The 19,449-nt window shown below is 42.3% G+C and overlaps 1 protein-coding gene across 3 annotated transcripts in view; it reads right to left on the reverse strand.

Annotated features, from left to right (window-relative positions):
• The window catches only part of DYNC1I1 (dynein cytoplasmic 1 intermediate chain 1), a 289,110-nt gene that overhangs the window by 211,065 nt on the left and 58,596 nt on the right, over positions 1-19,449 (reverse strand). For all 3 annotated transcript variants that reach the window (XR_003095040.1, XM_014521844.2, XM_025209028.1), the window contains exon 5: positions 6,685-6,744. Coding sequence is in view for 2 of the 3 variants with exons in the window: in XM_014521844.2 (XP_014377330.1) it covers positions 6,685-6,744 (60 nt within the window). In the remaining variant the exon portion in view is untranslated. The remainder of the gene's footprint in view (positions 1-6,684; positions 6,745-19,449) is intronic.

Genomic DNA, 19,449 nt, shown 5'->3' on the forward strand with positions numbered 1-19,449 from the left:
ACTGACAAGAAGGGAGTTCCCCAGCCTGTAGGTATGCTGCTGGTTCTTCGTCCCCAGGTGCAGCACCTTGCACTTGTCAGTGTTGAAACCCATCCTGTTCTCATCTGCCCACCCCTGTAACCTGTCTAGGTCCAACTGCAGCTTATTCCTCCCTTCTAGCATGCCCACTTCCCCACACATCTTAGTGTCATCTGCGAATTTGAACAGGGTGCTTTTTACCCCCTCGTCCAAGTCGCTGATGAAGATGTTGAATAGTGCAGGCCCGAGGATCGAGCCCTGGGGGAACCCACTGCCCACATCCATCCAGGTCAAAAATGACCCATCCACCACCACTCTCTGGGTGTGGCCCTCCAGCTAGTTAGTGATCCATTTGACTGTGTAGTTGTTGATGCCACAGTCCCCTAGTTTTTTAATGAGAATGGGGTGAGAGACCGTGTCAAAGGCCTTCCTAAAGTCCAGAAAGGCTACATCCACTGCTACCCCTGCGTTTAAGGATTTTGTGATCTGGTCATAGAAGGCCACCAGGTTGGTCTGACAGGACCTGCCTCTAATGAACCCATGTTGGTTGCCCCTAAGCATAATCTCCCCTGCTGGCCCCTCGTGGACATGCACCAGGATAATTCTCTCAAAAAGCTTACCCAGGATTGAGGTAAGACTAAGGCTTCTTCTTGTATCCAGTAAACCTGTGCACAGAGGTGGCCCTCTTTATGCTGTTCATGCCTCTATTATGAGGAAGCAATATTCTTCCAATTTCTCCAGGACCGAGGGAGGGTACTTCACTGGCCCTGGGATCCACATAGTGGAGAGTGAAGGATAGGAAAGGAGCAAGGAGGCTAAAGCATGAATGAAAAAGGATGGGCATCTTCTCTAGATCAGGACTATGGAGATATGGAGAGAAAGAATAGAGAGTTTTCTCCTCCTGATAAAAGGAGAATCTTTATGAACACCACTTGCCATGAGAATTACGACAGCTACCCTGTAAGGACTTGATGAAGCCAACAAGAACATAGTGCTGGCATAGAAGCTAGATAATAGGGCCATCCTTCTGCTACCCTAACTTTAAAATATACTACATGAAAAGGAAGCTATAAGACCTAACCAAGATTAAAATATGAGAGAGACAGCTGGTCAAAAAGTGGAAAAGCTTAGTCATGGTAATTGGATTCATTAATATTATTTGATTATCTGTAGAAATGGATGAATAAATAATAATTTATTGGTAAATAGAATATTGAATAAAAATCAGATTAATTATTCTGCAATCAATATTTTACCCAGCCAAATAAATCCAGCTGTCAAAACTTGTTTCCAGGTAAATTTGGTGGAATGGTATATGGGCATATCTGGATAGACAAGGCAATAAACTAATTTCTCTGTCACTCCTCTGGTGTTCTGTAGTAAAACTGCAGTTCATAAAAGGTATTTGGAAAACTACCAAAATCAAAAGATTCCTTCTCTCTGTGACTTTCAGGAGAACATATACTTGTTTTTAAGGGTAACCTAGAGCCATGATCAAAGTATCAAACTAAAATAGATCTGCAAAAGAAATAAAAGGTGGCGGCCCACCTGGTGGGCAGGTGCCAAGGGGTGCTGGCTGAGGGGTAGGTACTAGGGAAGGACAAGTGGCAAGTGGGGGACAACAGATGCCAGGGGAGCAGGTACCATGAGAGGCAAGTTGGGGGAGGGGGACAAGTGGCAGAGAACAACGGAAAGGGGCCAGGCCACTCAACCCTGCTGCCACCTGTCCCTAACACTACTGCCAGCCTTCTGTCCATAACACTACTGGCAGTTCCCCTACTGCCAGCCTTCTGCTGCTATTTTCCCTGTTGCTGCTATGGCGGGCTGTGGGGGGAAGGGGAGAGGACTTTAAGACAACCCTCCAATAGTTAGATTCTATAAATGGAAACTTAAAAACAAATTTATAAATTTTCAATGTATAGAATCTGATTATTGGGGGATCATCTTAAATTCAAAGTAACTTTGAATTCAGGTAAATACGGTATATCTGCAGCATATAGAAGTCAGCTAGGCTGTTCGTCACCTAGAGTTACTGCTGCATTAGCTATATTTTTTCTAACACATCTGGTTGCCTCAGTGTTATGAGTTTGAACAACAGTAGATTTAGCAGGTAATCAAAGTAACAAATTACTAGAACAATAGCTGTTGTTATAGCTCTTGATTCATTTTTCCACAAAAAAAATGAATGAATAATCCACCCTGATGCCAGTTTTCAAGACTCTGCTGAGAAGAACAAAAGCAATGCATGTTTGAATATGCTGCATGGAAACCAAGGGATCTTGGAGTCATTATTGACTCCAAGATGAACATGAGCCACCAATGCCAGACCGTAGCCAGCAAGGCCAGCCATACCTTGTCATGCATCCAAAGGTGCATCTCAAGCCAGTCCAGAAAGGTAATGCTCCCCCTCTATGCGATTTTGGTCAGACCGCAGTTGGAGTACTGCATCCAGTTCTGGGCGCCGCACTTCAAAAGAGATGTGGCCAGCCTGGAGAGGGTTCAGAGGAGGGCCACCCAGCTGGTGAGAGGGCAGCAGGATAGGGCCTACAAGGAGAGACTGAGGGACCTGAACCTGTTCAGCCTCAGCAAGAGGAGGCTGAGGGGGGATCTGGTGGCTGCCTACAGACTCTTCAGGGAAGATCAACAGCAAATAGGTAGCCCTTTTCTCCCCAGCACCACCTGGGGTGACGAGGAACAATGGTAATAAGCTGATGGAGAACAGGTTTAGGTTAGAGATAAGAAGGCAATATTTTACAGTTAGGGTGGCCAAAATCTGGAACCAACTTCCCAGGGAAGTGGTCCTTGCCCCTACCTTGGGACGAGGAGGTTGGATGATATTCAAGAGGAGGTTGGATGATCACCTGTCTGGGGTCTTGTGAACCCAGCATTCATTCCTGCCTGTGGCAGGGGGGGGGGGGGGGTGCGCTGTGCAGGGCCTCCGCTGACAAGAAGGCAATATTTTACAGTTAGGGTGGCCAAAATCTGGAACCAACTTCCCAGGGAAGTGGTCCTTGCCCCTACCTTGGGACGAGGAGGTTGGATGATATTCAAGAGGAGGTTGGATGATCACCTGTCTGGGGTCTTGTGAACCCAGCATTCATTCCTGCCTGTGGCAGGGGGTCAGGCTAGATGATCTGTTCAGGTCCCTCCTGACCCTGGCTACTGTGAAACTATGAAACTACTATGAAACCTTCAGCAGCTTGAGATATAGCATATGGATTTGCAACACATCCAAAAGCTTTCCTGACATGCTGTGCATCTGTAGCTACTTTGACTTCGTATTTTAAAAATAAAACGCAATCCAAAGTGCCTCTGCCCTCAATTGCTGATTTCAAACCTACATTTTTATATGATTAAATAGACTTCTTCTTTCTAACTAGTCAACTCCTACCTACTTTTATGACTCATTTTACTGAGATTCCAAAGGTTTCTTCACCAGTATACGTTTATTGTGCTGTCAGCAGAATACAAATTCAATACTAATTTATGCATCTGAAATACTAGAGCTTAGTGCTACCTTTATAGAAACTTACTAGATACTAAAGATAGCACTGTGTCAGTTTACTTAATCCCTCTTTGCAGGAGTTGAGAGTGAAAGTCCATATTGACAACTGAGCCAGCAGTTTGCAGACTATTAGACTGCTCATGTCTGTCTTGGAGAAATTCAGTGAGGGGACTTGTTGAATTTTTAAACTTAAATATCTCTCATTTAGACACAGTTTATGAATCAGCAGAGCTCTAGTGTTCCACCAATGCCCTAATAATGGCCTGTTAAAATCAGGTAGTTTTCCTTCATCTGAAGCACGTGACCTCCTAGGTATTTGATATCTCTTGGCTCTACAAATCAATCAGCTACAGTGTCTGGAATCTTTAATCCTTTCAAAAGCTGTTTTCAACCTTGGTCCTAAATGTTCAGGGATTGCTGGAACCCCCACTCAGTGCCTGAGTTCTATTAACTAAAATATCCTATTCCAGAACTAAAGTTTCCTTTCATACAGGAAACACATTCACCATCAAGTCACAACACCATCATATTCACATACATCTTTCATTTTAGATGCTCTTGGATGTTTCCTGGCCTTGGATTTATGGAGATTTTAAGGAATTCAGTCAAAAGTTGTTCATGGGAATGTTATCATGTAAAGTCATTAAGAACTGAACAGCTAAAGCTCTAGTCCTTGCATTAAAATCATATCCCCATGCCTGAAGAAATCAAGGGAGACATTTCTAGCAGGCATTTTAGCCACATGAATAATCTGTGTGCATGCTACAGATTTTTTTCTGTATCGGTACTTACTCCTTCAAATTTTTCTGTATCATCCAAGGAAGCCCTGCTTTTCTTACCTATGCCCCTTTTTAGAAGAATGGCTGTTACTAAAAAATGCAGTCCATAGCACGATGAATTTTATGGAATGGGGTTCACCAGCCTTGCTGTGACTTCACTGTCATTTCTTTACACTGGAGCTGGACCCATCTGAAGACATATCTCCTAGCCTACTTAACAAGGAGGAGAAAAAAAGCTGCCTAGCAGTTCTGTGGTTGAAAGCTAACATTGATGTATCCTACATTACCTACCAACTGTTCTGTAGAGAAGTGGGAGAGTCTCTGCTGTACTACTACTCTTCAAATCTTTTCTTGACCTTCCTCCAATGCTGATATCCATAATGACTGACTCTGCTATTTCTCAAGGCTTTCGCAAGTAGCAAGCAAAGTGAAATCACCATTGTCATCATACCCTACTAGATTCTGAACTTGTGCTGCAAAATTCTAAAACGTTGCTAATGAGAAAACAGCAACAGGTGAAATAGTGATATCAGCCTGCAGGATCAGAAAGACAGTACTGTATCAATTCACATTTGGAAGAGTAACTTTTGAAGTATGTAAATTCTGCAAAAATTGATGGGATACCACTTCTCCTCTTGAGGGGAAAAGTTTCCTCAGTGTCACTGCAAGTGGACCTTTCATGGCCTCATTTGTGCCATTTTTCTTTATCTCAGTTTCCTTTCTTGTTTGTTAGTTCAAACTCCTCTGACTTCTCCCACTAAAAGAAATACACCCAAACAACTTGCATACCATGGGAAGAATTAAGAGGAAAGAATTGATTAAGTTAGCCTCTAATTCTTGTGCTACAATATTTCCTTTTCCAGAATATTTTTAACAGTTTGGGTGCTTACCTAGATAATATCTAAACCAAGTCTCAACTAGCCACATTTTCACTTTGAACTTCAACTCCATCTCCAGTATGATGATGACATTAAGGACACCAGGACGAAATGGGAACTAGATCTTACTCCATCTATTAAGCACCCAAGTGGACTTAAAAGTGATCTAATTTCACCCTTCTCAAATCCCTGAAAAGCTATAAACTTCTCTTCTGTCATCTTAGACTTACAACAAATTTACAAAAATATGTCAAGGAGGAGAAGGAAGCACCTACATTTCTGCATTTTTGCAGGGACTATAACAGAGACAAACGGGATCACACTAATGCTTGCAGATGTTAAAAAGGAAAACGAAGGTCGCTTTACTTTAAATTCTGTGCACTCCTGTGCCAAACCCAGCATATGCCTAGAGGAGGCAGTGCATTAGTTGGACTCAGTTGGCCCAATGTCTGTATAGATCGGGGGCTTTAGTGGGGATTTTTTGGTGCTTTTATCTAATAGCTGATTGAATCAGCTAAATGTGCCAAAATGCCCCGCTGAAGCACCCGATTTATAGAGATGCTGCAGAGCCGGGTTGAAGTAATGCTTCTTCTGGTAAAGCACTTTTGTTTTTCTAAACATCTGCAAGTAGCTTTGTGTCTAAGTTCACTTAAGTGCCTAAAAGGTGAAGTAGGATCTAGCCCTAGCTGTTCAAGGCTTCACTGGATAAAACTGATTTTCACTAACTAGCCCACCATTAATAGATACTTTATAACATATGCCCAGTTCTAATAATGATACCAACTACACAATAGACAATTTTCATACTTAATAAATATGACCATTTTCAAATATATACTACCACTCCAACTGCAGTGGTTAGATTCAGTGCCCAAAGCAGTGTTTTGTTTTGTTTTGTTTTGTTTTTTGTTTTTTGTTGCTAACTTGTGGTAGAGTATTCCTGGCCAGGTAAATTATTTGTGTCAGTCTCATTATAAATAAAGAAATCCTAACTGACCTAGACTAATAAGAAAAACAAAATAATTCATGGCCATTAATTATGTTTGCCAATTGCACAAATATTTGTGGTCACACTTCTAATGTAAGGGTAGAAGAAAAGGATGACAATTATTCTTAAGGAAAACACCTTAACTATGGTAAAGACAGTAGGTGGGAGAAAGAGCACTTTGTCAGCAAAATGCAGAAATAAAAATCTGAATCAATGAATACAAACAAGACATTAGAATAATTTTACATGCATGTTATATTTTCCATTAAAGTGCACTAACTATAATAACATTTCATCTGGAATGAAATGGTTATTATTATTTTTTCAAGCGACAGAAATAGCAGGTTGTCTTTGCATGGGCTTTATTTCATTTTGGGGGGTTGTTTTACTGTTTTGTCACACAAATGCTGCTGCCAAAGCAAAACAACTCTCACAAAACCAGCTTAATGGGAAGCATTTTTAACATAACTCCTGCAAACAAATAGTAAAACAAATAACAAAAGGGCTGACATATACCCAAGTTCAGAGTCAGACTGGAGCTGCAGCACTGAGGGGTCTGTGTCCCATTGCAGGGTCCTAAGTTGGTTATCAGCCGTGCAGCACAAAGGAAAAGAAAGAACACACAATTAACTGAAAGGATGAAAAAAAAAACCATTTAATTAATTACATGCTGTATATGGTACATACACAAAACACGCCTCAAAGGGCACCAGAGAGCCACAGGTAAGTCAATCAAGGTGTGATGCTTGCCTACAACAAGAGCGGGTGATTTACTAAAACTAAGTAGCAGTCGAATACAATCCACTAGTGAACAAAGACAGAGACTTTCAGTCTGGGAATTGCTTTTTTAATCCAAATTTTGCTTAATAACATGTATGATTTAGTTCACTCAACAGTTTGTAGATTCACTAACTATACCTTGCAAACTCACAGTAACCTGTTAAATTTGCAAGTGTCATTTATTATAGGTTATGATCATGGAATATATAATATGATAGAGTGCTCCCTGTGAAATCTTAATGAAGAATATAAGCCTGTATGTCTTTTGAAACTGACATGAAGTCATTCTATAAAAAAAAATCAAATATTTAATGACATCCTATATCATGAGTCTGATGTAGTCATTCTTTGTAGTGATTGGGAAATAAACAATTATTGCTTTCACTGTGTAAGAATTCATCCAGATTTTTTTGCAGCTATTTGCATTCAACTGGATTTTGATCTTGATGCAAGCACTGTCTACATTTTTTTATCAAAGAATTTGTGAACACTACAGCATTTCAGTCTTAGCTGCAGATGATGTTCTTTGCCTTGCAATAAAACTTTCCATGTGAGAATATTAATACTTTGCAAACCCTAATAAATCCAATGTAACAGGCATAGGGTGCACCTGTTACATTAAGAAGGGAGAAAGCTCTGGAATAAGCTGAAGTCAGCAGGCACGGAAGCACCTGACCAGGAAGAGGTGGGGTTTAGCCAGGATATAAGCCCAGAGCCAGAGCTGGGGCAGGCAGTCTCACCCTGGTTGCTGACATGGAAGGAGCCTCTGCACTCCAAGAGGTTAAGAGAAGGCAGCCTTAGAGTTGAGGTAGGTCTGGTGGTTTAGAGATTAGGAGAAGGGGTGGTGGTCTCAACAGGCCTGGGAGCAGGGCCAGAGCTTGGCAACAGAGTGAGGATGGGAACCAAGAACGTCTGGTTTCTGGAGGGAATCAGGAGGGTCCAGTGCCTAGGAGGAACAAGGTACCCAGAAGTAGCAAGAATGGATAGAGTGCCCAGGTGTAGATAGTGGCCTGAGCCCAGGAGGGGGCCTGGAAGGGTGATGGCACAGGGACTGCAAGTCCCAGCAGGGGTGGAGACGGGGTCCCAGTATAGCCTAGGAGTGTGCTAATTGATGGCATCTGTGAGGCATGGATGTGGTGTAAGGCAGTGGTCACCAAGTAGTCGATTGGGATCGACCGGTGTATCCTGGAGCCTCTTGAAGTCAATCCTAGGCTGCCGGGGTTGAGTGTGTGTGCGCATGCACATGTGTGACTCCTGCCCCAAGCTCAGCAGGTCAGCTGGTGGGGGAGGAAGGGGGTGGAGGTCTCGGGGGGCACTTGCAGCGGGGCTTGGGGCCCAAAGTCCAGCCCAGAATGGCATGCAGAGCGGGCCAGGGGCATGGAGGCAGGGGGGGCACACAGCCTAGGAGGGCATGGGGGGGGTGCATGTCCCCAGATTTACCAATGGAGCAGTGCAGGCTGGGGCCAGGGCAGCACTAGGCTGTTACTGGCCGGGCGGCACTCAGGCTGAGCGGCTACAGCAGCGGCAGCAGCACTGGGAGTGGGGCCACAGGGGAGGGCCGTAGTCCCCCCACTCTCACCGTCACCACTGAGCGCAGCACGGGCCAGAGCCAGCAGGAACAGCCCGGCACAGCCTTCCCCTCTCCTTTCCCCTTCCAACCCCTGAGGACATGGGGGGAACCCCGTGCAGGGAAGGGTGGGCTGTGGCTGCAAGCTGGAAGGTTGTGCCATGGTGCTCCTGCTGGGCCTGTCCTGCATTGTGCTCAGTGGCAGCTGAGGCCTTCCTGCCCCTGCCCTGCCCCACCCCCGTCCCACAGTGGCCCTGCTCCTAGTGCCACCACTGCCACCACCTGGCCTGAGCGTAGCCTGGCTGGGAAGAGCCTGGCACAGCCCTGGCCCCAGCCTGCAGCCCTCCCCGCCTTGCAGGCAGATCCAGGGGCACACCCCCCCCATACCCTCCCACACTGCATGCCCCCCCCATCCCTGGATGAGCCACTCATGGCTCTGTCCCCTGCCCTGCCCCAGTTGTGCAGGGCTTGCCCTTCCCTCACTGCCACTGTGGGGGAGGGGGAAGTTCAAAGCCCCAGCAGTAAGGGAGGAAGTGGGGCTAGGTCTGGGGCCTTAATCTGCCCTGCCCCCCTCCCCAGGTCCTTTTCCCTCCTCTCCCCACAGACATGCTGCTGGGAAGTGGGGGGGGGTGGGGGGGAGAGAGATCTTCAGTTCCTTTTAAATTCCAAAAGTCATCTCCAACCTAAAAAGCTTGGAGACCACTGGTGTGGTAACGGGAGCCATGTAAAAAGCTCTTAAGGCACTGAGTACTGGCACCTGAACAGCAGCATGGGATCAGGGATCCTTGGGGTAACCTCCCTTTCCAAGGATCTAATAACTATAAGGTGTGGCAGGTAAAGTGAAGGGGAGCAAGCTTTTGAAGTGAGGGCAGAGCAGCGGATAAGAGGCCACCAAGGGGCATCACAGTCATCCCTGGGACTCAGCACATGCTACAGCGACTGGCTGCTAATTCAACGCTTCCTGATTTTTGGCTTCTCAGCTGGGGACCATCTGAAAAAAATGTAGGTCCAAGTGAATTGTCAGTGCCTGTGGCAGAATCGGGACTAAAATCCAGGCTTCCTAATTCTCATTACTCATGATTTAAGTATGAGTATCTGCATTGCCTCCCTTACCATAAACAAGCAACGTCCATATCCATATCCTTCACAGAAACAGACAACTCATCTCATGTCCCTCCACCATGGTTCCCCAACATTTGTGAGCTTCCCTGCTTTTTTGATGCAACTCATATTATCTGAATGCAGATTTGAAGCATGTACAAAAAATGTAATTTTACCATATTAGTATAAATCCTATCATCCATTACAGAATTTACATGAGACCAATCACAGAATAGCAGCCTCCAAAGCAAAATCATTACAAATTGTCAAATTATCAAGAATTAGGGGTAAAACTACCTGAAACCTTTAATATGTGACTACTTGCTATAACCTGATAAATTCATGCACTCCAGTACCAATGTCAGACTATTCTCTGGGGATCTGAGCAAAGCCATGCACTGCACTCTGTCATGTTAAAATAAAAGATGATTGATCTTGAGTCTATACACTTATGATGATGATGATGATGATGATGATGAATGCTGTAATGACAAGACATTCTAGTGGGCTTCAAGGACATTCATTCTCATGTACTGTGTGGGATATGTGTAACTTCAGTCAGGTGAATCGGGAAATGTTGCCCAAAGATTTTCTTTTTACTTATACAAGGAGATATTTTCCTTGATGCTTGCATGTACAAAAGGGTATTGTATTCCTAAACTGTAACGATATACAAAGGGCAAAATGGAATCAATAAATTAGTGAAGAGTGAAATTTGGTCCTGCACTATATTGCAACCTACTAAACAGCTGAGTGGCTAATGCTAGGAAAGAAAGTGTCAGTGCCTAATGCACTACAGGGATTGCTTTAGCAAAGCCATCTGTGTGGAAGTTACCCCTATAATGCTGCCAAGGTCAGCAATATGTAGCGTGTGGTTTGCTGTGTAAGTGCCAGTTTCTTATGGCTATCCTGGGGCTCCTTATCTTTGCAGATCCAGGTATTCCAAACACTTGGCAGAAAAATATATATAGTTTGTTTGAAGCAGCCATTCTTCCCCACCCCACATCCTTTCACTTTCAAAACCTTTCAGATTTCCCCAGGGGTAAACAATATCCCATTAGGGAGAAGTCCATTAGATATAATTAAACAAGAGCCTGCAGCACTGTTCAAGGGATATAGATCTTTAAAATCCAGCCCATGAAAGAAATGATTGTGAATTGTTGCCATTGAATAGCCATTTGCTGGCCTAAATGAAATCAGATTTAAGGCCTCTGTTCAGTTCCAAAGAGTGTTCAGCTCTCACTTTCTACCCCAAACTGTTTATTTTGATCATGGAGATTCTATTTTCTTTAATTTTACACTTAGTTCTAAAATTTAATCTTTTATGGGCAGATGATATTCAGACACATTGAAACTGGGGCCTCTAGACCCAGGGCAGCCAACTTGTGGCACAAGCAGATCAGGGAGGGTACAGGCTGTTCATCAGCAGATAGAGCAAGAAATGGAAAGCAGAGCAGCAGATAGGGCAAGGAGCAGAAAAGGGAGTATGAGGATGGGCAGGGGAAGGGGTCAGAATTTGAGGAGGGTGGAGATCTAATCTGTGGCACACCTACCAAAAAAAGTTGGTCCCCACTGCAATAGATAATAAAAATGTCTAATATGTAACAACATGCCACATTACTTAGACAGGGAAACTTCCGCTAGTTCGGATAGAGAACTCCCAGCCTTTACTCCAGCAGACCTCCCTCTATTGTGATCAAATCATTTTGTGTAGGTTTGAGGGATGGTCAGCAAGCTGATTCTTTGGGGGGCTCCCTAACTGAGATGACCTATTTGACAGCATATAATAACGTATGTGGAGATGGCTCTGCAGACCACCATTTCAAGGGAGGCAGAGTTTAAGTGCTTGAGCTGGAGCCTGGGCATACTGCCAAAATGATAATAAAATGTTGCAGTATTCCAAAGAAGCTTAAATCTGGAATTGACCTTGACTGATTCTTCTACTATGAGCATTTTTACTAACAAAAATGAAGGGGTGATTATAGCCTGAGTGTGCTTACCCATAATAACTTTAATCTATCTAGCTCAGGTAATGATAGTAGTCAAGGCTTCAATACAGGATGGCAACCAGAGTACATGAGCTGGGCTTGTACAGTTTGTATTGAAGTCTGTGCTGCCACATTCACTGCTATGTAAGTTAGCTAGATTCAAGCTACAAAAGATATAAACCTATGTTACAATCCTAACATCCTTTAGCTATGCCCTGTGAGAATTCTTTCAGCCATCTAATGAATGTTAGTAGTAAGCCAGATCTACCTTGAGTAACTGAAAAGGAGATCGTAAATACCCTCTGATCTATAGGATCAGTGACCAGCCTAGCAACAAGGGACCACACTAGTGCCTGATTTACTTTTCCAAGGTGTTTTTCATAAGAAAGGGGCGGGAAACGATTTCCCCCTAGCTAGAACCTTAACTTAGCCTTGACTCTTCTATTTGCCCAAAGTTATGGGGAGGGAAGGATCGCAGTACAGATTTTACCAACTTGACTTGATTGGTGTTTGCAGAGCTTTCTTGGCACAACATGGGGGAAATTTATGCTTCTGCTGTGACATTTGATCTACTCAGAGGACCTATGCAACTATCAATGAGCATCCTGCTAATGACTTCGAAGTAAAACTATGTAAAAATCTTCGTATTCAAGGCATTTTTTGCACCAAATTCGATCACAAATGGCATTCTACATATAAGTTAATAGGAAAATGGTATTTAGTTTATTTAATCTTATTTATATTTTAAAACCCCCAAAATGAAGTCAGAATAAGCTCTTTAGTATATGCTCTCTTAAAGGGTACTGAAAAGTTGGAAACTAAAATGGAAGGGTTACTTTGTGTAAAATTATTCTAATTATGATGTATATTGATGGTAATATTTGGATTCAGGATCGTTCTCCTCTTCCATGATGTGAGTGGATCCCAATGGATGCCTATGGCAGGCATGTGACCAAGAAGTGGGAATTCAGTGGTGAAAATCAGGGTTAATTTATTGCTTTTAGCTTTGCATGGTGTATTGACCCCTCACTGCAAAGGCAAATTCCAGGGGAATTAAGTTATTCGATACAATACAGGAGCAACTCGGTGAAATTCTGACAGGAGTTCTGACCAGAGGTTCTAATGGTCTTAGTATGAATACAGGCAGACAGACAGGCAAGGGAGAGACAGAAGGGACTTGGTGAGAACTAAAGCTGGCATGGAAAAGTTAAGCTTTCATAGAAAATTAGAAGAATTTGACAGATCTGCAGGAAACCCTAAGATACATTACGTTTGAGCCTTGAACCCCCTAATTCTTTCATGTGTGAATCAAACACAAATGGAAACTCCCTAAGTTTCAGCACAGGAGAAGGAACAGAGTCCGAATGTAGTCACATCATACCACACCGGCCATTCAGAAAGTGCAGAGGTGCCCCTGGTCAGTTGTTTCATAGCTGTTATTAACAAACAGCCTTGCTATCCGTCTCCCTGCTACATGTTTTCTAAACAGCTGCTGCCTTTGGTTTTTCACAGGATAAAAACAGTGTACCAATTATCAAAAATGAATTCTTCACCTTCTTTTAAACAAGATGTAGCATGAAGTGAAAGAAAAATTACTGCCCATGGACTACAGTTTTATAGAAGTCTGACTATTACCTGCTCTATTATACTAAACTGAACTGGTCCATCGACCCTTAAAATTCCATATCTTAATATTTTATATTTATCAAACAAGACAAAGTCTTGACAAAGACTACTCTACCTTTTTCCCTTCAGTCTACATATGTGAAATTCAGAGCAGCACTCTTCAATGCTGACTTACAAGTGAAAACACAACCCTGATTCTCTTCCTTTCACCACTATAATGGAATAACCTGAAAAAAGACTCCAGGACTGAATGGATATCACTTTTACCAAACAGTCAAAGTAGGCTGGCTCACTATATATTGTTCTCCTTCCTACTATTCCTAGCAACTTGACCATGACATCTGGGACTCCTTGATTCAGAGCTGCTACTAGAAGATTGTAGGAAAATTACTAAACACAACTTCATAATTAATAAAGGATGTGAGAACAGCATGAAGAGAGTAGTAGCCAATTTTGTGCTGTTATTGCAAGAAATTACAGATCCCATTGTGTTATCATGTATTATTGAAACTTATTTCCTAAAAAAATATTTTCCTCACATATAGTCCTGATTTGAAACATTATAGAAAGCTCTAAACATAAAAGAGCAGTACTTGAGTCTGAAGCCCCTGATGCAAACTCCACTGAAATCAATGAAAATCTCTCAATCAAGCTTGTGAGTTTAGGACCAGGCCCTAACAGCAATATAAGAAGAAATCTGCAAAGAAATCCGTAATATTAAAGATATTAATAAAATGTAAATCAAACAATAATGGCAATAGTACTGTAATACTGAATGGTATTTATAAGTACATATCATTGGTACAGTCAAATACTAATAATCCAGTCCCCTACTTTTCAGCTGAACCATCATGGGACATGAGAATACTCATAACTGTGCTTCTCTAGAGCTAAAATCAAACTGCTGATACTTAATTATGTGTTCTGTTCAGATTCTCTCCTTCCCCCAGTCATTAGCATCAAGGTCTAAAAGTCAATGCTCTCAAAAAAGACATTGGAAAAGCCTGCTTTGCAAAGTGGCATATAGAAGGGCAGACAAGAACCCCATCACATTGCAAATCGCACCTTCAAGCAGAACTGAAGGAAAACACCATTTCCTGTCACCAATGCCAAGTACAGACAGTCAAAAAGTCGAAGGCTGAATCCATTCAATCTTTGCAGGTCAGCCTAAATTGAACTGGTAAGCAAGTGAACAGACATTCACTTTTGATTCCAGAAATGCAGCCACATGCCTGTGGTGGCCCAGGCCAGAAGCTGGGGGCACTAGAACACACCTCCTTGCTCAACTGGAGCAGACAGCTTGACCCAACACCAGCCTGCCCACCCTGCGATGGGGGCTTGCAGGGGTCAGGGAAGGTGCAAAGCATCCTGGGATGCCGGGGGACTGAGAGTTAACTTGAATCTGGAGGAATCTGGGGCAATAAACCAATTTAACCTAAATCAGTTAAATCTGATACTACATCCATCCAGGTTTATCGTATACAAGTTTCAGCCATTTTGAAAGTTGTTTATGTGCACTGAACTTCTATTGCGTTACAGATTTGAACCAGTTTCCAATCACTCATACTGGTTTACATGAAATTTCTGTCCCTAGCGCAAAAGCTGTTCTGCTTTCCCAGCAAATGGTCACCCTGACAGTGCAGTGAGCCCAATGGAACAGTTGCAGTGTGATATTCACGTTTCATTAATGAAACACCATCAATCCTGACATCTATCCCCAAACACAGCTTTCTCTTTCCCAAAAGTACCAGTAGTATGTAATGAAGTGACATGACCACTTGTAAGTGTAATAATGATTTCTTCCTCAAGTTAAAAATAGTACAGAGGAGCTGGTCCTGGTTAAATAGGAAAGTTTGCATTGAGTTTTTCATAGATCTAGCCTATAATGCTTAAGATGGTAACATGCTAAATGCAAACACCAGAGACAAGGGACAAGAAATGGAGGAGGGCTGCACATGTTGAACACTTATCATAGCCAACACTGCCATACCCAGAGACACTTCTGCCCTTGTGTCTCTGGATACCCTTACCTTCCTAGTTCAGTACTGTTAGCATCAAGGGCACGTGCATCTCATACATCTTCTGATTTCCATGCCAGCAGAGCCAATACTGGATGTCAACTGACAAGATAACTACTTCCTGGAATATTTGAAGAGTCCCTGGAGTTTGGGTGTTTGGTTTTGTTTGTTGGGGTTTGGGTTTGTTTTTGTTTGGGGGGGGGCTGGAAGGGGGGCACTTCAAATGGAACTGGCAAAATGATGAATTAGTAAAAAATCTATTGCATGGAAGAACACAGTTTTTCTTACTGGTCTGAAGTAAACCTGGGCAAATGTCCCAAAGTTCAGGTGCAGATCACAATTTCAACAAGGTTCAGACTCATGCTTATTCTGGAGAATTGTGTATCTGTGAATTAGGTGCCTTCACTGAAAAATCAAATCAATATAAGAAATAACTGAGGAAGAATTGAATGTATTTTGAAGACCAAAGGAAAATAATACTTTTAATGAGTGTGACTGAATTATTTTTTTTTATTATGACAGTAAATATGGCTGCCTAAATTATCTCCTTTGGCTCTTTATAAACCAAATATACAGTTTAATAGGTGGATAAATTTATTTTAGATTTGAAAGCTCCTGAGACAAAATTATGCTTGAGCTAACTTACTGATCTTGCTATAAATATTTTATTTCTTGGAGCTCTGGAATAGCTTTATTTCTTTAATGTGTTTATTAATTTCTCTAAATTTCTATTTTAATTTTTTATTGATATAATAGAAAATTATCATTTGAAAATGATATTCCAGATGCTTGAAATATTTTTTGTTCTTATTCTGCTTGCTTCCATTAATTATGAACTTTTGTAACTTGAAGGGTTTTTCTTTGTAATGATCCTTTTTTGTATGTTTTCCTAATTTTAAAAACAATATGTCTACTAAAACAATTCATACATGACCAGAATAGAAGAGCAAAATACAGCCTTTAGAAATACATTTTGTCACAATTGGTGGGTTATCTTTGATCATCATTTGATACCATCTGTGCTCTGCTTGGAGGCCAGTTCTACTTTGCCATTCCTTTCCAAGGGAAAATGCCTGCCCTTCTGCTATTTGTACTGAGAATCAGTATTTAGGAAGCATTTTGTGTGACTGAATAAGAGGTTTATTTATATTAGTTTAAATAGAATATTCATATATATCACTGTGAGTCTCTGTATATGGAGTATGGGTGATAATAGTGTGATTAAAAAGCCATGATGTATGAGTGAACAGGGAATTTGGCAAGGATGCTGGAGCACAGCCATGTAGTTAGGATTACAATTCCCCTTCCAAACAGACCAACGCCCTGATGTCCAATAAAAAGAGCAACAGTGACCTCTCTGAGAGACCAGCACTACCTCTCAGGAGCTTGTTGGCCATTAACAACAGACTCAGTCAAAACAGCATATGCTTAAAAATGAATTAGAGTTAAAAGAGAATACTCACAAAAATCATGGAGACAATAGTATTTAGTGTACTTGTATATATTTTTCCATGCCTGTTAAATCAAAGCTTTGTTGAAGGTTGCATTTAATCTGGGAAGTCACATTGCAACAAATTCTTCCAGTATGGTTTAAAAAATGTAGACATATTGGACCAAATTCCTTATTAATTTGCATCCCAAAGAGTTCCACTGATGTAAGTCTATAATTAAGTTGGCTCAGTCTGTTTCATTTCTATCAGAGCTGTCCAGTTTCTGACTGCACAGAGGCCACATGTCCCCTTCAATTACAAGCCGTACATCCTTTTCCCCCCTGGGGCTCCTCTACCATGCCACATGGGAACCCTTTACTGTACTTCATATGTATCCCTCCACCATGTGGAATCCCTGGGTCCCCCCCAGGCCTCCTGGCAGCAAGCTTTCTCTGCCTTGTGGGCCATGCCACATCATCATACCCAACCCCAAGGAGCAGTGGTGGCAGGAAACAGAAACTGTAGGAAGGAGAGAGAGAACAGAGACCCTTGCAGCAGCAGGAAGACAGTAACAGGGGGGAAAGCACCAAAACCAGGAGCCCAGATGCCATGGGTTAACCCCCCCTCCCATCCCCCCAGGGGCTACATGTAGCTTGTTGACTGCCAGTTGAACAGTCCTTACATAATGAGAGTAGTTTTCTTTATTTCATCAGATGAAGGAGGGGAAAAATAGAAAAGTAAAGAAGTCACAGGAAGTGATTCTTCCCTTCTATTCGGGACTCTGTGGAGACCCCACCAACCCACTCCATCCAGTGCTGCTTGTGGTGGGTATGGGCTAGACGAGCCAGGGTGCCTGGGTAGTGGGGCCAGGTCTAACAGCTGTGGTGATACAGGCAGTGGAAGGAGCCACTGCTGCAGGGGCTGCTGGGAAACAAGTGTGGCCACTGCACCACCCTAGTCCTGCTACATACCCAGGGACAGTGGGACCAGCTGTATGCACCATGGCCTGGGCTGTCCTTCATGCAGCTGCCTCTTGGATCTGGCCCACAGGCCATATTTTGCCCACCCCAGTTTAAAGTCTCAAAAGGGGCTTAAACTGTTTCTTCATACATCTAACAATCCTTCAAATTTAAAAATTACGTTCCAATCCCAAGAATAATTTACATGAGAAAAGAGAGCTTAGAATATCACAATCACAAAAATAAAAAGAAGTCATAGTTATGCCAAAATATTGAAGGAATCTATCTTTGTCTTCCCCACTGTAACAGTATATTGCTGTGGACATGTTAGGGCAGTGGTTCTCAACCTTTTAAGACCTGAGGCACCCCTTAACAGGCTTGAAGCACCCTCAGAAAATGCCAGCTTTTAGCTTTCACTCTTTTTTTGATTACAGAGAAATAATGGAGCAATTCTTCTGTTGCCAAGTACTCAGAAAGACCACTACAGGTCAGAACAATTTTGACACTATGGATTCCTATGTGAAACCTCTTTATGGTGTAGATCATGCTTGCAAACCTAGAAGTGCTAATATTTCATAGCACCCTTGAATGGATAGTGAGGTACCCTAGCATAGCCCATTAGCTCAATCAGGTTTCCTATTAATTTCAATGGCCTTTGGTAAGGTCTTGTAAAAGCATATAATACTGGTACTTTAACTAGACATTACAACACAGAAAGAAAAGAATACACCAGAGCCCTCAAGGAGGGTAAAACAGTTAATATTCAGATTGGTGTCTGCTGCAGGCAGACATTATTAAACTAAATAAAAAATTGACAAATCTCCAGTTTACAGAACTGAATGTTACAAGTCAGGAAATTTTTCAGAGCAGGTTTGACTGAATTGTTGCTATTAAAAATTAGGGATCTTGTTCAAGATCACCATTGTCTTGCTTTAACAATGAGAGACCTTTTTCTTGGTCATTCTTAGATGCCATAGACATGTGGGTAGATCTAATTAACTCCACAGGAAAGCACCACAGTCTACACATGCACTGGTAAAAGGGTGCAGTAAATTAATTAACTCCTCTGTAGGATAGTACAGTGACAGAGGCTGGCTGGGGCATGAAGGTGCTAAAGTGTGGGGGCTGCCTGCTGCCTACCAGGCACGTTAGTACCCTCATGCCCCAGCCAGCCTCTCTGCTGCCCGATGCTGCCACCGAGATCCCAGGGCTGACCCCCAGGCTCCCTGCCAGTCCAGTGCTGTTCCACCCCAGCACAAAGTGCTGTAGTCCAGGACACAAGTGTAGAGGTTGTGCCTGGAAGCAGTTTTCCCCAGGACCAACTGTGCTGGAGTTTATCATATCACACTGATTTCACATGCAGGTGCACCCATTATTATCACTTTTGCAGGAAAGAGACTTTTTGTGTGAAGTAAGCAGGATCTCACACTTTTTTTTTTTACTGCAGATGGAAAATAAATGAGAGTTCATTCTGCAAGTTTTTAAGGTTTTTAATTTTCCCATCCTGAAATGGGGAAAATGGTCAAAATCTTGACCATTTTCATAAACAGATAATTTGAAAAGAATGGATTGGATCAATAGAAACATTTCATTTTATCTTTTAACATTTTGAAACTATTTTTGTATAAATGAACTAAAATATTGACAAAAAGCCACTTTGAAGTGAAAAAAATTCACGTTCAATTCTGAAATGTTAAAATCTTATGTTTTTACATTAGTTTAAAAAAAAAAAGCAAACAAATTCCAAATCAGGAGTCTTAGAAGATGGAAGCTTCAGTTTCTCAAAACTAAAATAATTTTGTGAGAAAATAT

The sequence above is a fragment of the Alligator sinensis genome, unplaced genomic scaffold (assembly GCF_000455745.1).
Source record: "Alligator sinensis unplaced genomic scaffold, ASM45574v1 scaffold196_3, whole genome shotgun sequence".
Taxonomy (NCBI): domain Eukaryota; kingdom Metazoa; phylum Chordata; order Crocodylia; family Alligatoridae; genus Alligator; species Alligator sinensis.